Source organism: Dryobates pubescens, chromosome 15 (genome assembly GCF_014839835.1).
Source record: "Dryobates pubescens isolate bDryPub1 chromosome 15, bDryPub1.pri, whole genome shotgun sequence".
Lineage (NCBI taxonomy): Eukaryota > Metazoa > Chordata > Aves > Piciformes > Picidae > Dryobates > Dryobates pubescens.
In genome coordinates this window covers 20,235,015-20,257,605 of record NC_071626.1, presented here as the reverse complement: position 1 = coordinate 20,257,605, position 22,591 = coordinate 20,235,015, and the positions used below count along the sequence as shown (strand labels likewise).

The 22,591-nt window shown below is 41.8% G+C and overlaps 1 protein-coding gene across 2 annotated transcripts in view; it reads left to right on the top strand.

Moving 5' to 3' along the window:
• Positions 1-22,591, top strand: part of BCAT1 (branched chain amino acid transaminase 1) — a 59,778-nt gene that overhangs the window by 8,230 nt on the left and 28,957 nt on the right. For both annotated transcript variants that reach the window (XM_009906174.2, XM_054168201.1), the window contains exon 2: positions 11,736-11,807. In XM_009906174.2, coding sequence (XP_009904476.1) covers positions 11,736-11,807 — 72 coding nt within the window. The remainder of the gene's footprint in view (positions 1-11,735; positions 11,808-22,591) is intronic.

Below are 22,591 nucleotides of genomic sequence, written 5' to 3'. Positions count from 1 at the left end.
TTTAAAGAACAAATGGTAAATAACAGCAAGCATCACATAGACCAGCCCACCATCAGAACTGAAGAGAAAGCAGTATTTGCAGTGCTTCTAGACAATGCTTGCTGTCTTTCTGGAGGGGTTGTGGGTTGGGGTTTTTTTGTGGTGTTGGGTTTGTTTGGGTTTTTTGTTTTGTTTTTTCCTATCCTGGCTTGCATCACCCATTTAAACAGACCTTCTAGAACACTCAATCCAGTGTAAGCCTTGAAAGCTCAGGTCTGGGTCCTTCTCCAGCGTTGTGGCCAAATGTTCTGACAGGACATGTATTTAGGTGTATACAGTTCTGCCTGCAAGCAAAAGCCAGGGTTATGCTCAGCCATTTGAGAAGACTAACACAGTAGAGAAGCACATTTGTAAGGAGCCCTCCTCTGACTAGTCAGGCAGAGTGTACCTGCAGTATTGAGCCTGATCAGATCCCCGGGTTAGATAGCTGCTGCCATGCTTTATCAGCTTCATCGGTTGGACACTTAACAGCTAAACAAACTGCTTGGGAAGCAGGGAGCAGGCAATAACTGGATCAACAGCCTAATGCAATACAGAAAGTCATGCTTCTTGTGCTTTGGCACCAGTGGCATACTGGTGGTGAATTAAATACTGATACTTGGTGATGAATTAAATAAGCCATGCAAAGTTGTGAGGGCGAGATATGATGTCTGCCCGTTACACACCGGCAACCACATGCACAGTTGCATAATGTTTTATAGTACTTAGTGTTATTGGAGAGCCAGCTGTGTAAGTCACTATTTTATATTCTCTGTGGGACTGGATGCAGGACTTGTGGTAAAAAAAGGAACTCTTCTCCAAAAGGGTTTTTTTTTGGTTGTTGGTTTTTTTTTCTCCTTCCCTCCAGAGCTTTTGTTTTCAGTGTGTGATTCATCATTGCTCAGTGTCTTATGTAAACCTCCATTGCAGTGCAAAATGGACTCAAATGGGACACGGTCTAAGCACTCTGAGAATAGCTACAAATGACCCCTTACACAGGCTAGTGATTCAGCTTGACCCTGTGTTTATTCTGGTTCCACTGTAGTTATGAGGGACCCTGCAGACAGGAGCATGTCCTTAAATACAGGTTTTGTCTGCTAGCTCTTTTATTTAAGCATGTCAGTTCTCATTTTGGAATCCATCACTGTATCTGCTGTGGTTTGGTTTTCTTTATTCCCTAGAAGTCTACAGTGATTTATTTGCAAACAGCAGAAGCTTTGGTTTTCTGCACTAAATTGTGTGCTTCCAGTTCTACACACTCAGTAACTCTTCAGACAATGATTTTATTTGTTTCTGCTGTGTATGCATTCATGTTAGTCACATTATCATTTTGTAATTGCATCAAGCCACTTGCCTTGGTCATTAGCTGCAGGATCTCTGTGTAGTTTCCACCATCAGGGGATTTCACAAATAAATTGTAAGCTCTATCTTATGCATCTTTAGATCTGTACTTTGCTTCTACAGCTGTCTTAGGATAGAAAAATACTGCCAGTGTAACTGAATCCCTGAGGGAAAGAAGAATTTTTATTGTGCTTAGGCTTATCTTTGCTGGTGTAAGAGTGGAGTTAAAAATGCAGCCTGTAGCTCTGATGAACTTCAGTATAAAATCTTAAAATGCTGATTTAGTACCTGACATTATAAAATACATGAGGAAAGAGAAATCACAGTATTATAAAATGGCTTAGGTTGGAAGGGACCTTAGAGATCATCTCCTCCATCCTCCCTGCCATAGGCAGGGACACCTCACACCTAGACTTGGCTGCGCAAGGCCTCATCCAGCCTGGCACTGAGCACCCCCAGGGAGGAGAAAACTTAATGAGCACAAGCTTCCTTGTGGGTGAGAGAGAGCCAATTTACAGTGGTAGGAGAAAGTATGTAGTAGCATTTATACCCTTTCTTGTTGCCAGTTGGATATAAAAGATCAATTGAGAACTGGGCCTAAAGACCAGGAAAACCAGGGTGACTTTCAGAATTGTAATTTTGTTTCAGTTTGTTTTTTTTAAGTAATAACCATATCCTATAGCCATGAGACACTGCCTAGTTAGAAAACAGGCAGATGAATTTTTAGGTCAACTAGATCCAGCTGGTTGCTTTAACATGTTTTTCTTTATGCCTTTCTAGCAAACAATGCACTTGTTAAAAACATAATTAATGCTGAAGCGGACAAACAAACCAACAAAAGAGGCACTTAGAGGCACTGTTCATAGGAGTTAGAGATGGAAAAGCTCCATTAGGTCATCTGCCTGTTCCCCTAATAGTAGGAGGCTGTTTTGCTCCATCAGAAGAGTTGGTAAAATGTGCAAGAGAGGAAGGACAGAGGAAATGGCACTGGGGAGTGACAGAGCAACAAAAGGGTCATAAGAAGGAACACAAACAAGAACAGCATTAGCAGTGATCTTAGAAATCAAGGTCACAGCACACTGCATTTGGAGGTTGTTTCTGAAGAGGATTTCTTTAGAGCACTTGACTATTTCTGTATAGAAAATAGGAAGGAAGATTGTACACTTGTGCAGGAAATGTATTAAGACAGAGCTGACTGTTTAACAGAGGGACACCACATAGAGCTGTACAGCTGTATTAGATGGGGTTGGTGGAAGGATTTCAGTCTTTCAGTTGGGAAGGATCACACATTAGACGCCAGCTGATGACAACAAGCTGTGTGGTGTGGTGGACTCACTTGAGGGAAGGGATGCCATCCAAAGGGACCTTGACAGGCTTGAGAAATGGGCCAGTGCAAACTGCATGAGGTTCAACGAGTCAAAGTGCAAGGTCCTACACCTGGATTATTCAATCCCAGGCACAAATATAAACTGGGTACAGAGTGGGTTGAGAGTAGCCCTGAAGAGAAGGACTTGGGGGCATTGATAGATGAGCTCAACATGAGCTGGCAGTGTGCTCATGCAGCCCAGAAGGCCAACCATATCCTGGGATGCATCAGGAGGAGTGTGGACAGCAGCTCAAGAGAGCTGATTCTTCCCTTTTACTCTGCTCTTGTGAGTACGCTTGAATACTGTGTCCAGTTCTGGTGTTCCCACCATAAGAGGGCTGAAGAGGAACTATTTACAAGTGTCCACTGATAGGACAAGGGGAAATGGATTTAAATTGAAGAATAGGTTTAGATTGGATCATAGGAAGAAATTATTCACTACAAGGGTGGCAAGAATATGGAATAGATTGTCCAGAGAGGCTGTGGATGCCCCCTTCCTGGAGATGTTCAAGGCCTGGTTGGATGGGGCCTTGAGTAACTTGGTCTAGTTGAGAGGTGTCCCTGCCCACAGCAGGGAGGTTGGATTAGATGATCTCTAAGGTCTCTTCCAGCCCAAGCCATTCTGTGATTCTGTGGTACACGAGTGTAATTCAAAGCTCACATTGTAAATTTATCTGAAATTACTGGCAAAATAATTTTAGCATGAGGCTGAACAGATCCCTGGTCAGGGTCTCCTTAGAATTAGTTATACCCAATGAATATATTTTGTATTTCTGGTGCTCTTTCCTTTAGCCTGTTTGATAATCTAGTTAGTGAAGCACATGGTGTGCTCTCCGCCCCCCACCCACTTTTTCTTCAGTTATCCTTCACCTTGCCTAGCTTTGCTACCTTTTAGATGAACTGATGCAAACTTTCTTGTATAACAGGTTAGGCATTACTGAACTCATTCGGTTTCCATGGAGAGGTTTTTCACCTGAGTGCTGACTGCAATGCTTTTACTCTGGCAACGCTGTCCTGCATTTATTTAATCTTGTAAAACCAACTTTGTCTGGTTTTAGAGTTGAGATAGAGCTATAAATGTCAGTAAATATTAATCTTGGATCGGCTAGCTGAGTATTTCCATTTCTTTCTGTTCTGTTTCAAGGTTTTTCTAACTACTTAGTTGTGTTCATATCATCAGAACTTAAACATAATAAAAACAGTGATACTTGTTTTAAGAGGAACATATTCCAGCTTCATTCAAACTACTCAAATTGCTTTAACTTAAACCAAATAAACTGCTTAAGCCAGAGGATAAGTGCCTTCACAGTCTTTTGGACTAATGTAATGGTGATCCTTGCTTTATGCAATGCAGCTTCCTTAGATAAAGACACTCTCCCATGGTCTAAACTCTGATGCTTTCCCTCTGGTAAAAGATTATCATTAAATAATGTGGAACCTTGCTTTTTCTGCTATGATAGTTGCCTTTCTTCATTGTATACTGTTGCTTAAGCTGCCTTGCTGTTTTAATCACCATTAGTGCCATAGTAAGGTGATAATGCCCAGCAGACAAGGCATCAGGGCAAACATATGTTAGGCAAGAGCAGTCTCCAAAAATACATTAGAAATGCAGAGAATTCTTGGTAAACTGATCACTGAGACTGGATATGCCAAATTGGCCTTTCTTGGTTGTTCTTCCTTTAAAAAAAAAAATATATTTTGTTCACTTTTGGGGGGGGGGGGGGGAGGGGTATTTTTGCTGTGTTGTTTTGTTTGGTGGGGGTTGGTTGGTTTTGTTTGGTTTATTGGTGTGGGGTTCTTTTTTGTTTCTTTTATTTTTTTTCCCCTAAGAGCTGATCTGTGTTATTGAAGTCTATCATTGCAAGTGCTCTAGGAGTTCTGCTATTTGTGCTGCATATTCTTTGTATTCATCAATGAAGACTGTCAAGCCAATGCATGGAGAGTGCCCCAACTTAATAAAGATACCTCAAAGATCTCTGGCTTGATAAGCAGTTGGAAATCCAATTTGAGATTTAGTCTTGCTCTTCATGTCTTCATTTTGAAAAGAGTAGGTTTAAAAGGAGTTGTGTGGATAAGGTGTGCCCTGCTGTCATGCAAATGCCCCAGCCCAATGAACACACTTGGTGCTTGCTAACACCGGCCAGGCAGAGAGGGACCTGGGGGTAGTGGTTGATAGTAGGCTGAACATGAGCCTGTAGTGTGCCCAGGTGGCCAAGAAGGCCAGTGGCATCCTGGCCTGTGTTCAGGAACAGTGTGGCCAGCAAGAGCAGGGAGGTCATTCCACCCCTGTACACAGCACTGATTAGGCCATGCCTTGAGTCCTGTGTCCAGTTCTGGGCCCCTCAGTTAGGAGGGATGTTGACTTGCTGGAACGTGTCCAGAGAAGGGCAACAAAGTTGGTGAGGGGTTTGGAGCACAGCCCTATGAGGAGAGGCTGAGGGAGCTGGGGTTGCTTAGCCTGGAGAAGAGGAGGCTCAGGGGAGACCTTGCTCTTGACAACTACCTGAAGGGAGGTTGTAGCCAGGTGGGGGTTGGTCTCTTCTCCCAGGCAACCAGCGCCAGAACAAAAGGACACAGTCTCAGGCTGCACCAGGGGAGGTTTAGGCTGGATGTTAGGAAGAAGTTCTATACGGAGAGAGTGGCCATTGGAATGGGCAGCCCAGGGAGGTGGTGGAGTTGCCATCATTGGAGGTGTTTAGGAGGAGACTTGATGGGGTGCTTGGTGCCATGGTTTAGTTGATGAGGTGGTGGTGGATGATGGGTTGGATGTGATGATCTCCAAGGTGTTTTCCGACCTGGTCTGGTCTATTCTATTCTACAGGTTCATGTGCACATTCATTCAATATAAAGGCAATATTAAAACATTTTTATAAGCTGTAACTACTCCCATGACAGCTGAGGTAAACATGCTGGGCTCTTAGATTCCATAAATGAGCTTCCTGAGATCTGCAAGTCTTTTTATAAATGTTAAGTAAATATTATTTCAGTTGATGTTAAAAAAAATTATTATATGACTCAGCCCTAGAGCAATATTCAGAATTTCTCTGTCTGACAGTAGATAGATTATTATTTTTTTTAGGTATATATTATTTTAGAGCTATGAACATCTTTACTGGGTGGTTTTGTTGTTGGGATTTTTTTTGTTGCTGTTCCTGCAAGTTCATCTTCTGTGTGGTGTGGCTGCCAAATTGTATTAACATTTCCTAGGGGAAGATGAAAACTGTTATGAAGTCATGGAAGTATTTTAGATGGCTGTAGCAATAAACACAATATGTGGCATTTGTGCACGCTGGGAACACAAAGGCAACCCCTGATTTTTATGGCTTTGAATGCCTAAGTACTTGTCATTACATACCTGATTTGGCTCACCTGTAGGCAGTACTATGGTATAAGTCAGGTATTCAGTTGACTGATCTGCTAGATTCCTGGATAAATATTTTGATTTTTATTATCCTTCCATTGTAAATTGGAGCATGAAATACTTCTTAGACACTTAGTAGCTGGAAGCAAGCACAGGGGAAAAAAAGCAATAAGACCCTGTTTTAGCTTGGAGAAACATCTCAGAAGGCACTGTCATCACTGAAGATTGTTTTTCATATGACTTCTGACTGAGAGGAAGCTCAGTTCATCTTTGCTGGGGCAAAGACAAGCCTACAAGACAGCCTCGGTGTTACATTTATCTGTAAATCTGGACACCAGCTTGCCTCAGTAGGTAGAACTATGTGCAGCTGTAACTGTGCTTGTGGCATATTTGCTTCTTTAGATTCTCATCCTTCGGGAACAGCCAATGCCTGCCAAAAAAAAGTACTGTCTAAAATTCTTTCACTGGCATGAAACTGGGTTTTCAAATGTTCCCTGTTGCTGCTAGTACTCTAACCAGAGTACTGGGGCTGTTGTTGAAATTCTGAGAGTGGAGACATCAGAGCTGTCTGTGGGCTGCCTGAGATAAGCATACACTGGTGAAAGCAAAACATACCTTAAGGATTTTGTGAAACTGCAGGTCTTGAGTTTTTATTTACTAGCTGAAGGTGTGAACTCTGTAGAAATTATGTGGAATGTCTCTCTTTACTCCTGCCTTCCACTAGGGAAAGTTTTCTCTTCCCCAGTGGTGAGAAGGAAATTTTAAGTGAGCACAGAGCTGATGGAAGAATTAGATTTCTTTGAAAAACTGTGACAGAGTTTGTGGCATGGAGAGGTAACTGCAAAGGCTATTTTAATTATTGTTTCATTTGAGAACTGATGCAGGTTTTGAAATTGAATGATGTTATACACCACAGGTTAAGGAAATGTAGTTTGCATTTTAAGTTTACAGTGATAAATCTTCTGTTAAGATTATCAGTTCATAACTGAGGATGAGCCTATGGGATAACGGGTAGCTAAAATCTAAGGGCAGCAGTTTGGCAAAAGATCCGTTAGAACTGTAGATTATAGAACAGAGAAAGAGAGCAAAGACGTTGGTGCTACCACTGTCTCTCAAAACCTAAGTCTGAGGGCACAGAAAAAAAAACTAAGGCAGACTCAGATAATCCAGGAAATCTAGGAGTTTAGGGAGGAGATTGGATCTTTTGCTACAAAAATGGGGCTTTCAGCTGAAGGATGAATATATGACCACACAGAGGTGGATCCTCTGTTTTGAGGAAGCTGGGAGTTGCAAGAGGATAGCTGAAAAGATGAGCATAACAGGCATGGTAAAATAGTGAAGTTGATCAGCTGCCCTTGCAGGTCGGTGCTTTCGTTACAAGGTTTCGTGCCCTTGACAGGAGAGCAGAGAGGTGTGTCAAAGACAGCAGGGAAAGCCAAACAGGCTTTGACTGGAACAATGTGATGCTAAAAGATGTTGAAACTTCCTATTTCTAATGCAGTCTGAGGACCAAATGCAGGAGCAGAATGTTGACGTTTGGGAAAGCTCTAGCAGCAGTGCAGATGACAGCCATTAAGTAGAAAACGTCCGGAGTGCTGATGTTACACACACAACGGTCCCTCACGTCTTGGGAAGAGATTACCCTGCTGAATCCTTACTTTGCATAAGAATTAGACTGCAAGTGCTAACGGAAGGGAGCACTGTTACCCAACTGAGTGTATTGTGATTATTTTTGTAGATGCTAAAGAATGTGCAGTGATTACTATACCACTGAGATATTCTATAGAAGTGCCAGCAAGTGATAAACTGGCATATAAACCCCACGAGTTTACCAAAATCTAGTGTAATTTTTACACTTATTTTCTCATTTAGGCTTTGCAATAGTGATAAAATCAGTATATCTTTTCAGTATTTTTGGAAGGAAAAATGTGAAATGCTGCCCTATTTCCAAACTAGAAGAAGCAGTGCATATACCACAAAGAAAATGGTGTTATCTCTATACCACAACATAGGAAATGCTGCTCTGCTTATGTAATTGCATAGCAACTTGATACAGACTTGAGAGACTTTGGAGGAGATATTGACCCAGTGGCTCAGAGGTATGCTTAGGATAATATCAGTGTTTTAATGGATGCAGTTTTCAATTACCATGTTATTAAATACTAAGGGTAGATTTATGCTTGGCATATCTCCCTTGGCAATGTTGGCACTAAACCAGGGAGTAATTTTCCCTATTGCATTTAACAATGTTTCAAATTTAAAAGCCATGGAGCCATTAAAACGTGAGTCCATCAATTAGAAAGTAATTGTGGTATGTCTCTCTAGTGCCAAGGGATTAACTCTGTATAATCTCAGTGTGGTTAACAAAGGCAGTTAGCTGCTTGCTTTAAATACGAGTTAAATCTGTCAGATGTGATGACTTCATGGCAAACAGGCTCAAGCCCAAAAAATGGGTTGTTGATTTCACTGAGTTCAGTGGGAACCTTGAACTGAAGGCCAACATGGTTGGGCCCCCTCAGGGCTGTTCCCATATAGGTGGTCCATGTTCGGAATTCACATACAAGCTTTGTAGCTTTTCAAAGATTGTGAGAGGATTAAACTGTATGCAGCTTCCCTCCCTGCTGTGTTGAAGTCAACACTTGCTTTAGGGCAGTAATGCAGAGATGGGAAGAAAATGGAACATAATGGTTGAGTATCTGTCAGTATTTGCTGTCACCAGTAATTATTATTAGACAATATCAGCTGGCAAAGAAACTCAACATGAGCCAGCAATGGTCACTGGCAGCCCAGAAGGCAGCCATGTCCTGGGCTGCATCACAAGAAGTGTGACCAGCAGGATGAAGGAGGTGATTCTGTACCTCTGCTCTGCTCTCATGACACCCCACCTGGAGTACTGCATCCAGTTATGGTGCCCCCAGATAAGAGGGACATTGAACTATTAGAGAGGGTCCAGAAGAGTGCTAGGAAGATGATCAGAGGGCTAGACAACCTCCCCTATGGGACAGGTGGCAAGAGCTGGAGCTGTTCAGTCTGGAGAAAAGAAGGCTCTGGGGAGACCTTCCAGTGCCTGGTGGAGGCCTACAAGACAGCTGTTAAGGCATGTTTTAGAAGGGCTTGTAGTGATAGCACAAGAGAGAATGGATTGAAGCTTGGGGAGAGCAGATTGAGACTGGAGATTGGGAAGAAAATCTTTACAGAGTGGGTGGTGAAACACTGGAACAGGTTGCCCAGGGAGGTTGTGGATTCTCCCTCCCTGGAGCCATTCAAGGCTAAGTTGGATGAGGCCTTGAGCAACCTGGGCTAGTGGGAGGTGTCCTTTGCTTATGGCAGGGGGTTGTAATTAGATAATCTTCACGGTTCCTTCCAACCCAAACCATTCTATGAATCTATGAGAATCCAGTTTTGTATACTAGATATTAGACAAAAAAACAGCAGTGGAGCTAGAGTTGCTTGAGAAATTCTTGCTCCACAACTGGCAGTTGCCATCCTGTTAGCTGGTAACTAGCACATTCTCCATCCTGATTCATTGCACTGCATAGAAAAATCAGTTGGCTTAGTTAATCTGCAGAATACTTAACTATTATAAACTGACAGTGTAATGAAGGCCTTCTGGAATTTTACCATTGCATTTGGAAATATCCTTCAAGGACTGCAGGGAAAGCAAGGACCTATTATTCAATATTTAATTCAGATGGTCCTTCACTTAGGGTAACACTCTGCTTCTACCGGGGTCTGACACTGAATGCTGTTGAGCACTATATCAAAAAGACTTGTCTTTCTGGAATGAAACCCACCAAGCTTTGAGGCAGATAAACCATACCTTTAAGATTTTAGGGTAAAGCATATTAGCACACTGTAAAGAGATTTATGATTTCTCTCTGCACTCTCCTGTAGCTGATAGGAAGGAGCCTATAGCTGAAATTGTATAGGTCGTTGTAGAGGCCTAGAAAAGAAGAGGAATGGAAGGGTTAAAGCTGATGGTGAGAAAAGGCAGGAGTGATGTTATGGTCTCCCTGGGGCTTGTGGGGGAGGGAAGAGGATGTGAGATCTACTGTAGGTGGGAGTTGGCTTTTTCTTTTGTTGGTAACAAGCCAGCTATCTGATAAAAGCCTACTGAATATACCACTTCTTTTTTCTCCTCATCTACTGTCTCTATATCTACTGTAATCTGGATATCTACTGTGATCTGCAAAAAGGGAAGGAAAAAATCATGCAATTTGCATTGTGCACGTCATGCATCACCGGCTGTGAGCCATGCCCCCCAGTCCTGGACTCACAGTTTGGTGGCTGCTGCAGCCCCGTGGTGGCTGCTGTCTCCCTGGCACTGCCCTGAAGCCCTTCTTGTAAGATGAAGGTGGCATCCTGATTAAGAGCTTGGGGTAGGGATCTCAGAGGCTGACCATGAAGAGTTCCCTATGCACCTCTTTCCTTTGGGGGATTATATCTTTGACCTGGGGCTTTCTCACCTGTGTTGGAACTTCCCACCCAAGATGCAGCAAGGCTGAGGGGTGGCAGGGTGAGAGGCAGCCACCAGGTGGTGAGCAGATGATTCATGCTCCTGCTAGGGTTATTCCCTTGTAGGGTTGAAAGGCCCTTGCCTATCAGCCCTGGCAAAACATCCCTTAATGACTTTGTCTTTCCTTCACACCTTCAGAGAGTCACTCTGGCCACCTTTACTACTTCCCCATGCCCACCATCCCTGGCCTCATCTCAACAGCTAGCCGTCCTTTCTGCCATCCCTTCTGTCTTGCCAGTTGTGCCTCCTGTAAGCCAACTTCCTAGCCATCCCCTTCATCACCTGTTCCCAAGACACACTTGCTCTTAGCACCTTCTGCCCCCTCCCTAACCTCTGCCCCTATTTCATCTTTCTGGCTTTTTCTTAAGGTCTGGTTTGAAATGGGAGATTTTTGTAAGGGTTGTATTTGTCTCCTTTGCTCTATGCTTGTTGAGTGTATTTACTGGCCCCTGGCAAGGAAGGTATAAGTATTGCAGGAGGGTCCACAGAGATGCTGTGGAAGCTGGGGATCGTGCACCTTTGTTACTGGATGGATTTCTTTCAGTTCCTTTCTAACATGGTCAGTGGCAGAACCCTGAAGTATCACAGTATCACTAAGTTCAACAGAGTAAATGATTCAAAATATTCTGATTATATATTTACACAGATGGGCATTCATTACTGTTGTCTTCATTTAATTATTTAAGAGAAAATGACTTCTGTTTCTTCCATTCTGCTTACTCAGGCTTCTCTGAAAAAGGCAAAATCAAATCTGCAAAGTGGATGCTTTAGAAGAGAAACTGGGGTTTGATGTGTTTAAATACAATTTATTCATACAGCTTTGAAAAAGAGACTTGTGATATTGTCCATACCCCTCTACACTTCAGAGCTATCATCTAATCTAAGATGCTATCTGTCTCATAAAGCCCTGAAATACCATTGCACAGAATGATGCAACTGAAGTAAAACTACAAACCCAGAAGTTGGAAAGGTGTGCTAAGAAACTGCCAAAAAGTTCTTGCTAGTGTATTTACTGATAAAGTCTGAGTGATTGTTCAATACAACCTGTCCCTAAAAAAAGAATTAACTGAATGTCTGTCAACTTGTCTGCAGCGTGCATTGAATTTGACTTCCTCTGTTTTTACTTATTCTAGGGCTGTCAGAATGAGTGCACAGCTGGAGGATGCACAGGAGAAACAGCAAAGCATGCAACACAATCTTTCAAGGTATGTTGTTTGGTAAAAGATGAGGGTTTGAGGCATTTCAGTAGATGATGCCAGACAGCATCCACATAACATGGTAGTGCTTGCTGTGTTCCTACCTACTGACACACTTCAGTGTCATAATTCTGTACATTGCGTTTGCTGAGACTGCCCAAATTTTTCAATCTGGAAATTAACTATGTTGCAAGAAGTTTATTTTATTATAGTTTCAGGTACTAGTTTAGCTTTTCCTAAGTCTGTATAGCACTCTATTATTTGTTAAACTTTAGCATTATGATTAGTGTTTAAAAGTAGATTTTTCCATCTGGTCTCAAACTGGCAGAGCTCAGGACTCCAAAGCACACCACAGCTCTGGCATATTATCAACACTCAACAAACAGGGCTATGATAATAAGGAATGCTGAGCAGCTGCCAGGGACTGACACGAAATTGAATCCCTCTTTTTTTATTTTCATCTTCTACTTAGAACTGAGCTCAGTTAAGATATCACTTCTCCTGCCTCCTGCTTGAATGCAGTGCTAGTAACTAAGTGCTCATTTTGAACACTGTATGGAAACAGATGTCAGCTTTTCTCTGTTGGAAATGTAAAGTCTATCAGCATCTGCTTCTTGGAATTCTACCTTCATTCTGTCTTCATTCCCTTTTTTTTCCCCTCTCTCTTGTCTATATTATTCCTTATGTCACACATCTGTAATCCTTTCTCCCCCTCTTCTTCACTGCTTTACAATCTGCAGATATTTAAAAATAGTACCTGGAAAAAAAGTGTCTTCATTTGTACTCTTTCAACAGTTCCCTTCCTGTTATTGCTGCCTGTTGTCAGCAGTACATGAGATGAAATGATGATGATACACTTTGTCACTGTCATCTTCTTCCTGATTTTTTTTTGGGGGGGGAGGGGGCAATGTCACAGCTATGTGATCTTCTGAATTATGCTGAAGAAGTTACTTCTCTTTCAGTTGTCAGATTTTAAGAAGATATGGAAAATAAGTGATGCATAAAATGTGTTAGACTCCTTGGTAATATTTATTCCAATGCTGGACTCATTGAGAGCAGTAAAGAATTTTTGAGAGTAGATGACTGCAAAATTTCACCATGTAGCAACATGGTTTTTTTCCTTTTTCATCTTCCTCAACCCTTCCCAGTTCTTCTCTTCCTCATTTCTTTGCATTGTCTCTCTCTGGCAATTCTGCCCAAGAAAGAGGCTTTAGGATGACTTTCAGACAGAAGGTCTGACTTGGAAAATGTTGACAAAACCAGGAATGCAACCAGAATTCACAGCTATGGAGTGCAGAGTTCTTTTGTGAATTCATCTTTAGACAAGACAGACCTCGGTAAATTCATTCAGTACGGTGTGCTAGGGCATTTGAAAACAAAAACTGCATTACAGTGAGGAGGCTCCTTTGTAATCACACTGTGCTGTGTCCTTCCACTCATTGACTTAGGTAGTCCAGGAGGAAGATACAGTGGCAACAAACTCTGATAGTGTTTTGGTCATAGGTGAACTGGACATAAGCTAAACCAGGCTTGGGGTGGATTTAATTATACTGGCAGTCCAGCAGGTGCTTTACCAAAGGTCCGAATATTAGGTGACACAAAGTTGGATTTAATCCAGTTTCCATCAATACTTGTATGTCAGCCAGAATGGCAGCTCATTGTAATGGAGGGTCTGTGTGAGGGGAAAAATATGTTAGCAGGTGGGACAGATGGTCATAAAGGAAATAATGCTAAGGAAAAAAAAAACACAAAACAAAACAGCTGGCTCATGGCAAAGTCTAATTTGTAAGTCCATTCCTGCCTTCTGGCTCTGTTTCTGAAAATCAGCTGCAGTGACCAGAAGGTGATATGATTTTTTAGAAAATATTATACTGTGGGGAGTTTGTGTATGGAAATGATGGTAGGAACACAGGTACTGATTTCAGAGCTGCATTGTAAAAATTACCTGCAGTCTCTTTTAACTTTATAAATGAAGGAAAAAATAGTCCCAGTCAATGACAAGTAAAATAGCCTGGATTCATTCTAAGGAGTGTCACAAACATTTATGTGGAAGACAATTATTGTTACAATTTCATAAACTATAATTAATTATATTTCAAAGGAATCAAGTTGCCCCACGGTGCTGTCTGTGCTGAAGAAAGCCACAATTTTGTGCCAGAAACCTAAGTAATCCAAGATTGTGGGAATGTAGAAAACAGGGTATGGTTTTGTTTTATGCTTACATAAAGAGTTGTTGAAAATGGATGAGGCCCAGCATTTGAATGCCAGGTTAGCCTGCTGAAGACATTTCTTCTTAGAATGCAGTGCTATGCTTTTGAGGTGGCGTGAGCTGCTTTGAACTTTACTGCTATTTCTGCCTGACTTGGACAGGTGGACTAGGAAATTCACAGAGTCACCAAGGTTGGAAGAGACATCAAAGATCATCAAGTCCAACCAGTCACCACAGACCTCATGACTAGACCATGGCACCAAGCGCCACGTCCAATCCCCTCTTGAACACCTCCAGGGATGGTGACTCCACCACCTCCCTGGGCAGCACATTCCAATGGCTAACAACTCTCTCAGTGAAGAACTTTCTCCTCACTGCGAGCCTAAACTTCCCCTGGCACAGCTTGAGACTGTGTTCTCTTGTTTTGGTGCTGGTTGCCTGGGAGAAGAGATCAACTCCCTCCTGGCCACAACCCCCCTTCAGGTAGTCGTAGACAGCAATGAGGTCTCCCCTGAGCCTTCTCTTCTCTAGGCTAAACAATGCTACCTAGAAGCTTCTAGCAAGCAGTGAGCCCTGCTGCTAGCTGCCTGCTGCTTTCTATTCTCATGGGTTTCTCTGAAGTCTGTAGGGCAGAACTGGCACTTGGTTCATTTTAGCTGCTACTGGGCTACCTTAATTGGACTCACTTCTCCAGTTCAAAGTCTCATATCTCTGTTTTACTAGATGCTTAATGTGTTGCAATTAGAGCTGACACAGTGATCTTGGACCAGATAAGAACACTGAAGGAAATTGTGATTATGCTGGAGTTTCCTGTATTGTAGAAAATGTCACATGTCCACGATTTATCAACCAAGCTCCTTCCACTAGAGTGAAATCTTCCTCCTTCCTTCCTTCCTCTAAATGCTGTATGCACATATTTAGTTATTTAAATAACTGGCTGTGGTTTGTGACCATAACCAAAGAGGTTATTCTTGTAGGTTTTGTCTGTTGCCAGCAGTGGATCTTGGGAGGGGAGTATGAAACCAGTAATGGAGAGTGCAGTCATCCTCTGTACCAATGAATGCAATTCAGAATGTTGAATCAAGAAGTGCTCTAGTCTGGTTTTGTTCTTACACATTTTTTTGTGCATTCAGTAATGCCATGAAATAGCCCATGGTCATGTCTAAGGCACTTGATGTTTATGGCTAAAAATCTAGTAATTTCTTTATTGCCTTCTTTCTGCTTATTGTACTGTCACAAAACAGAATGAATTTTGCTTGGATAGTATTTCCATACATAAATCTCATTTTGTTTCTCTTAATGTATACAGGAGCTCTGACTTGGAATTCATAATACTTGGCCTTTAAAAGACTAAAGGCATGTATTATTGCCTTTTTATTTTCCTCATGTTAACCATCAATATCCAGAAAGTTTATTTTCATTTTTATGGAATACATTTTTCTCTGAGAGAGACCGATACATGGAACACTTTAACAGTATTACCTACTCCTTGTGTGTTTCTCTCTGTTTTAATGATCTGAAGCTATGTAGAATTAACTGGGCATCTTAATGGTGCAGTATTCAGTTCTTTTGTTTTAGTTTTTAATGGCCTATTTAGTGTACCAAAGTAGTCTAAACCTTCTAGGGAATACTGGTTAGTCTGTTGTGCTGAAGCAGAATAAAGTAGCTGTAGTTTGTAAGTGAATCTGGATTTGCTTGCTGATATGAAGACTTGTGATAGTGGATTGGAAAGTGTTTAAATGGAGCTTCTGTATCCAAATGGTTCCTTGTGTTACTCCACATAAAGGTGTTCACTTACAGTCTTCTGCAAACAGACCCAGCCTCCCCAGGTTCCAAGCCAGTGGGATGTGAGCCGATGGTGGACTGGAAGCTATACAGAATCATAGAAAGGTCTGGGTTGGAAGTGGCCTCCAAAGGTCATCTAGTCTGACCCCTTCTGCAGTAGGCAGGGACATCCTCAACTAGATCCGGTTGCCCAGAGCCCTGTTGACCCTCACCTTGAATATCTTCAGGGACCTCAACTGCCTGTCTGGGCAACTTTTTGCAGTGTTCCCTCACTTTCATGGTAAAGAACTTGTTCCTAACATCCAATCTCTTCTCTCATTTCAAACCATTGCCCCTCATCCTATCACTGCAGGTCCCTCTGCAGCCTTCCTGTAGCCCCCTTCAGGTATTGGAAAGTCGCAATTAGGTCTTCCCGTAGCCTTCTCTTCTCCAGGCTGAACAAGCCCAGCTCCCTCAGCCTGTAAGCATTGAAGAGGTGTTTCAGCCCCCTGATCATTTTTGTGGCCCTCCTCTAGACCCACTCTATCAGATCCACAACCCTCTTGTGTTGAGGAAGTTGTGTTGAGAAGTTCTTAGCCCTGTGAAAACAAGTCACCACAGTTCTTCCATGATGCACTAAAGGATGATTTCCCAACAGTCTACAAGTAGATTTCTCATGCCATCAGGAACCCATCTGTAAGGTGGCATTTGAGATCTGTGACAGCTCTGTTCCCTTTTAGCTTAGCAGCAATTACTTCTGTGTTTTCCTTCAGGTGGGTAATGTCCTTCAGATGGTTGCAGGCTTTTACCAAATAGATTTTCTAAGAGTAGAAAAAGTGATTGACCCATTATCTGGAGCTGTGGGCTTTGCAAATAAAGCTAATTGACTTTGGCAAATATCAGGAGCTTTTAGCCAAGATAAAAAGAAGATGCTAGAAAAACAGGCAGGGGGCAGCCTGGCTGAGTTGATTTATAGCTTTATCTTCTTGTTAACTATGAGCTGAAGATATAGTTGATGTCTGTAAAGCACAGAAATTGTACTACAGTTTTGGAAATTCCTTTTGGCTTACATAATTTTCTTTTTAATTTGTTTGGGGATTTTTTGTTTCATTTTGTTTGCCCCCCCTTTTTTTTCCCCCCTTCGGTTGTTTGTTGTTTTGGGTTTGTTTTTTTCCTCCCTAATTTGAAGAACTGCTTTTAAAATGCAGGGCTTCAGCACCAGTCAATAATTCCCAAAGGAAACTATCTGACTCCAAAGCTTAAAAAGCTATGTAGTGTCCATACCTACTTCTATATTGAGTCCCTGAGATTCACATTTTATATATATATATAGGATAGAGCAGACCAGGTTGGAAGAGACCTTCAAGATCATAACTTACAACCCATCAACTAATCCAACCCACCTAAACAACTAACCCATGGCACCAAGCACCTCATCAAGTCTCCTCCTGAACACCTGCCAACACCTGGCACTTGGATGTGTTCAATCTCATGCCGTTGGACTCTGCCCATCTGTCCAGCCTGTTGAGGTCCCTCTGCAGAGCCTATCTACCCTCCAGCAGATCAACTTTACTGATGGTGGACTCAATGCCCTCATCCAGATCATCAATAAAGATGTTAAAGAGCATGGGGCCCAGCACTGATCCTTGGGGCACACCACTAGTGACTGGAATATATATTTTCTTTGCTAAAGACACCCAAATAGGAACTACATTTGGGAAAAATAATTTAGTCTTTTTTCCCCCTTTTTTAATTTCTTTTCATAGGATTCTGTTGGCCTTTCTATTTCTTTTGTAAACTGCATAGCCCAACTCTCATGAACTAACAGCTTGGAAAGCTGGAATAATTTTATCTTATCCCATATTTAGTCTCTCTTTCTAAGAAAGTAATGAATGGGCAAAATGTGGTGGTTTCAGTGGCAGGTCAAACACTGAAATTCGTGGCAATTTGTAAGTGTACCTTCTGTTTACCATTGTGGAAAGGAGATAAGAGAAAAAGGCGTGTGTGATTAACTGAACATTGGAAATTATTCCTGTGACTGCTGTGTAAGTCTGCACCATCAAAGTATTTTATATTCCCAAAAGCATTTGAAATGATAAGTTCTGAATCCCTTCATTCCGTGAATACACTCCTCTGCATCTCTAGAAGCTTATTAAAATCAGGGTAAGAAGATTTAATTGCAACTGCTCGGGACTTGGACGTGTGAGATTATGATTCTATTCCTGGCTATTCCACATAACATGGTTGTGGCTGGCCAGGATACTGAGGCAAGATATTTCCAACTTGCTTATCTGAAAGATAGATTTACAATTCATTCCTTCCTTCAACATTACTATTTTTTAGAGAAAGGTTTAGGTGTAAATACCTTAAATTTTGGGTTGCTTTCTTCATGTGAAATAGAAATGTTGTTTCCTGAAGCAGGAGATAGTAGCATCCCAAATCTTCATGGACTAATTGGATAAGTTTTGCTTTCATAGAGCATTATTTGAGCATCTAAACCACTGTGCCACTGTACAAAGATGTGATGTTGGTGAAATGTCACAGATCTCTCTCTCTCCCCGTTTTCTGTCACAGGCCAGTGTGAGCCCTCAGCTTGTGTTATGCTCAAATCTTCTCCCAGGCAAACTCCTTCTAAAAATGGAACATTGTGTTTATGCTGTAACGCAGAAATACAGTGGTTGTGAGACAAAGAGCAGCACAGCATCAGGAATTGCATTAACCAATCTGTCAGATCTTTTGAGAAGAATCAGTATATACTAATAGTGACTTCTGTGGGTAGGGTAATTAATTAATATGTTGCATTAGTGAAGAATGGTCCTAGTTTTGTATTTTTGGAGACGTTTGAATATGAGTCTGTGAAAAGACTTTCTGCACAAGGAATTGGGTTCTTAGGGAGTTGTAGTCTGTATTTCCCTATATGGAATTGCTTCCTTCTGGCCAAAAGCCCAGGTATACCTACCTAACAGACATGAAGTGCAGTGACATGGCCAAAGAGGACTTTTTATAGCTAACTTGACCAGCAGTAACAGTAATCTATGGCAGTGTGTTTTCCAGACCAGTGCAATGAGTGCATGAAAGCCTGCTCACACTTCCTCCCTGTTCACGCTTCCTGACCACTCCACTTAATTAGCTGGAATAGGTGTTAGTAAACAGAAATAGTTTATAGGACCAAATTATAACCAAGTGTCCAATTTCTGGACAATAGCAAGATTTCTGTATGATATATGGATTAGAAGAGCTAAACCTCATTGAAATCAAATAGGTGCTTTCCTTAAGATTTCCTTAATATCAGATATAAAATCTCCTTAGGATCTGTAGGAGCCCTGTTTCTCCATCTTTCTTAACCTCAAAAAATACATATCTACTGAACTTGTGCCAGTGAAGAACAGACTAATGAGTAAGGGACAAATAATGAAAAAACAAACCAAAAAACCAAACAACAAAATGTGGAACCATTACCAGTCCATTTGATTTTCCTGAAGTGGTAGAAATGGATAGGGCTGGAAAAATTCAGGGAGTTTTGCCTCCCCTGTAATCCAAATTCCTACAAAGCTGGAGGAAGGGTATTGATTAACATCAATGGGCTTTGGATCAAGTCAGTGGGAGATGGTGCAGGGCAACATTTCAGCAACATATTGGAGAAGTCTTGAAATGTAGTCAGTGCCATTGAAATCAATTATATTGTGCATTATCCACATATTTGAGTAGTTTTTTAGGGCAAGACTGATTTCCTCATTGCTTTCTCTACAGTCAAGCTGGGCTGCAGCTTTCCAACATCTTTGTTTCCTTTCTGGTATATTTGGGGAGCTTCAGGGTGTGTTTTCAGCTGTGTTGGTGCCCTTTTCATCCTCTAAGGCAAGAAGTTTATGTCAACTCCAACCACTTATCTGTTGTCTTTTCAGAGCAGGTTTACTTCCCTGTCAACTGCTCCAAATCAAATATTCCTGCATTAAAGTTGGAGCATCTGTCAGAGGTCAGGGGAAAGGTTAAAGAGGTCATGTCCTTCTCCTTTTTTCCCATTGTTTACAAGTGTAGCAGAAGCTTATTCTCTGGTTTGACAAATATTCAATGATTATCCCCTCTGGATAGTTTAGGTTAGATGCCTTGCAGAGGATGAACTAGACAAAGTCCTTCCCACCATATTTTCTGTTGTTTCTATGATTGACTAACAATTGGTTCAGAGCCTTGACTCCCTTTTGCTTTGTCATTTGTTCTGTGGTTTACTACCCAGTGTACAGCCAATCTGATGCAATGATTCCAGGCCCCAGTCCAATTATTTGTGCTAACACATTCTCAGATGAAGTCTCAGGGAAGCTTTATGTTGAAAGATTGCTGGGTATTCTCCCTGGGGTTACAGAAAATATTTTGTTAGATTTTGCTTCCTTTGCTATTTTTTTTTATAGTAGGAAAAGCAGAGCTTTCTTCCTGCTCAGATTTTCTTATATCTTGGCATACTTTCCATTCTTGAGCCTCAGGCTCTTCTGTAAATTTAAAATAGTAATGATGCTAAAGGGATTATAGGATAGCTTACATTAACATTACTTTTATACTTGCAAGCTGGTAATAGATTTCTAAGAATGTATTTAACTCTCTTATTCTGTTTTGAGTGGATAAACCACTTCTTGTTCTTATTGTTTCTGTTATAGACTTCATTATTGTGATCAGAGCCATGCAGAACATAACCCTATCCAGAAAGTGATGGTCTCTGCTCTAGAAAACTAGCAGTCTTTTCCAGATGATGGGGATGGGAAAAGAAACAAACCCACACACCTTGGTTTACCCTGTAGGACACATTGCCTTTTTTTTTTACTCAAGCAGATGCTGCTCTGGTGTCAGCTAGTGAATAGACCTGAGAGATAATAGCCAGACAAACTAGATAAGAATAACACCTGCTAGAGGAGCTTGCAGTTGGTTTCATCTGGTGCAGTAATCAGCATTTCTATTGCTAAGGCAGGGTTTAGGAGCAGCAGAACAGGTGATTGCTTGTTTTGTCCCAGTGAATGAGAAGTACCAGTTTCCCTACAAGTATACACAGCCTCCATAACCTTTTCTTACTTTCTGGTTATATAGTGTGGCACTGCTGCTGTCTGTTCTGATGCCACTGATGGAGGATTTGCTGTGTAATCCCTCACTCCTCTCGGAGTTTGCCAATAGTTTGGCACAAGCCTTTGTGTGTGTGTGTGTGCAGTAGTAGCTGTTAAGTATGATTCTTGGTGTCTGCCTTCACAAGCAGGCCCATATGGTGAAGGATCTTCCTAGATCAGGTTGCAATTCCCTGTGTGCTGCTCACAATAGTTGCTCCACAGGAGAAATTATCTGCAATATATAGTAGCATTAACTCTGCTTATGAGGCTGTTGGCTTGGAATAACTAGTGGATGAGTTTCTCCAGCCAGCTAAGTTCACTGCAGAAGTCAGCAAAAAATCCTGGGGCAAACCTCTGCCATCTATAACTCAATATCTGGAAAGCAATGGAGATGAATGAGTTTTGGGAGAAAGGTGCTCATTAGCTGCAAGGCTAGAAGAACTTCTTTGAGAAGAGAGGGTTTCAGCTTCCAGAGGTGAATTAACAAGACACTTTCATCAGCCTAGTTATCCTCAACCTAGTTCCCCACCACTGCTTCTCTTTGGCAGTGCAAACATCTTCCCATCAGTAGGAGATGGTTCAGGTGGCCAGGCAGAAGGTGTTTTGGGGTGAAAGTAGCTGCTTCAGCAGAAGGAATGGCTTCCTGGCGTTCAGATGTGTGTGCTGGGGTAGGCCCAAAAGCAGTGATGAAGACCAAATGGCAGGAAAATAACATCCTCATTCTTGGACCTTCCCTCAAAATAATTGTCTAGTCCCAGCCCCATTGTCTCCAACACCTGGCTATGCTTTGTTACCTTTCCCTTCATGGTAATTCCCCATGCTTTTTGTAATCTGTCTGCTCAAAATTTGTTCTGCCACTGTAACCACGTTTTGCTGTTCATGAGTGCAAGGGCAGAACAAGTGACTGAATTTTGCTTATCCTTCCATGTCTGTTATTGCATCAGAAGGCCCTGGTATTTCCTAGGATATGTTTACAAACTCAGAATAAGTAATAATTGCAGTTGCTTTGTGAGCTTGATTGAATCACCTGGACTAGACGTCAGAGAGGTTACTTATTTCATCAGAATAGATTAGTCACTCTCACTGAAGAGATGTTAATGTTTTGAGGATTGCTGCTGAAATTTACTGTTACAGTTAGGTAACTTGTAAGCTGTTTTCCAGATGAGGCTGCCAGTTCTGGTTTTATTCATCAAAGTGGTAGAAACCTTGCCCATCACAGTGTTTAGTAAAGTTTGTGTGTGTCAAATTTACACCTGTTACAGGTGCTCAACCTATTGGTTATGGTGTAGTTGTTTCAGTGCAGTGAAAATAACCTCAGCCGAAGATCATTTGGGTAAGGCCTCGGCAAAACTTGATGGAAAGAGTAGGACGAAATATGCACTTGCTATCTGCACCTACCCAGGACAGCTCTGAAGGCTAAGAAAGGTAGGAGTGCAGTAATGACAGTAGCAGCTCTGCCCAGAGGCAGCTGTCAGCTCCAAATCCACTTAAGGCTATTGCAAAGGCTGGTTAGAATAAGCATTAAACTGACATCTTGGCTAGGGGCACCAGAATGTCTTGCTACAGCTTTGGTTAAAATTGACACTGATTGGCATGTCACTTGTAGTTTGACCTAGCTCACAATTGACATGATTGTTTTGATCAAATGATGAATTTTAGTTTCAGGAGGTCACAATACATCTTTTTTACTTGGACTGGGTAAGGCTTCACTCTGGAAGAATTTGCATCGGAATCAG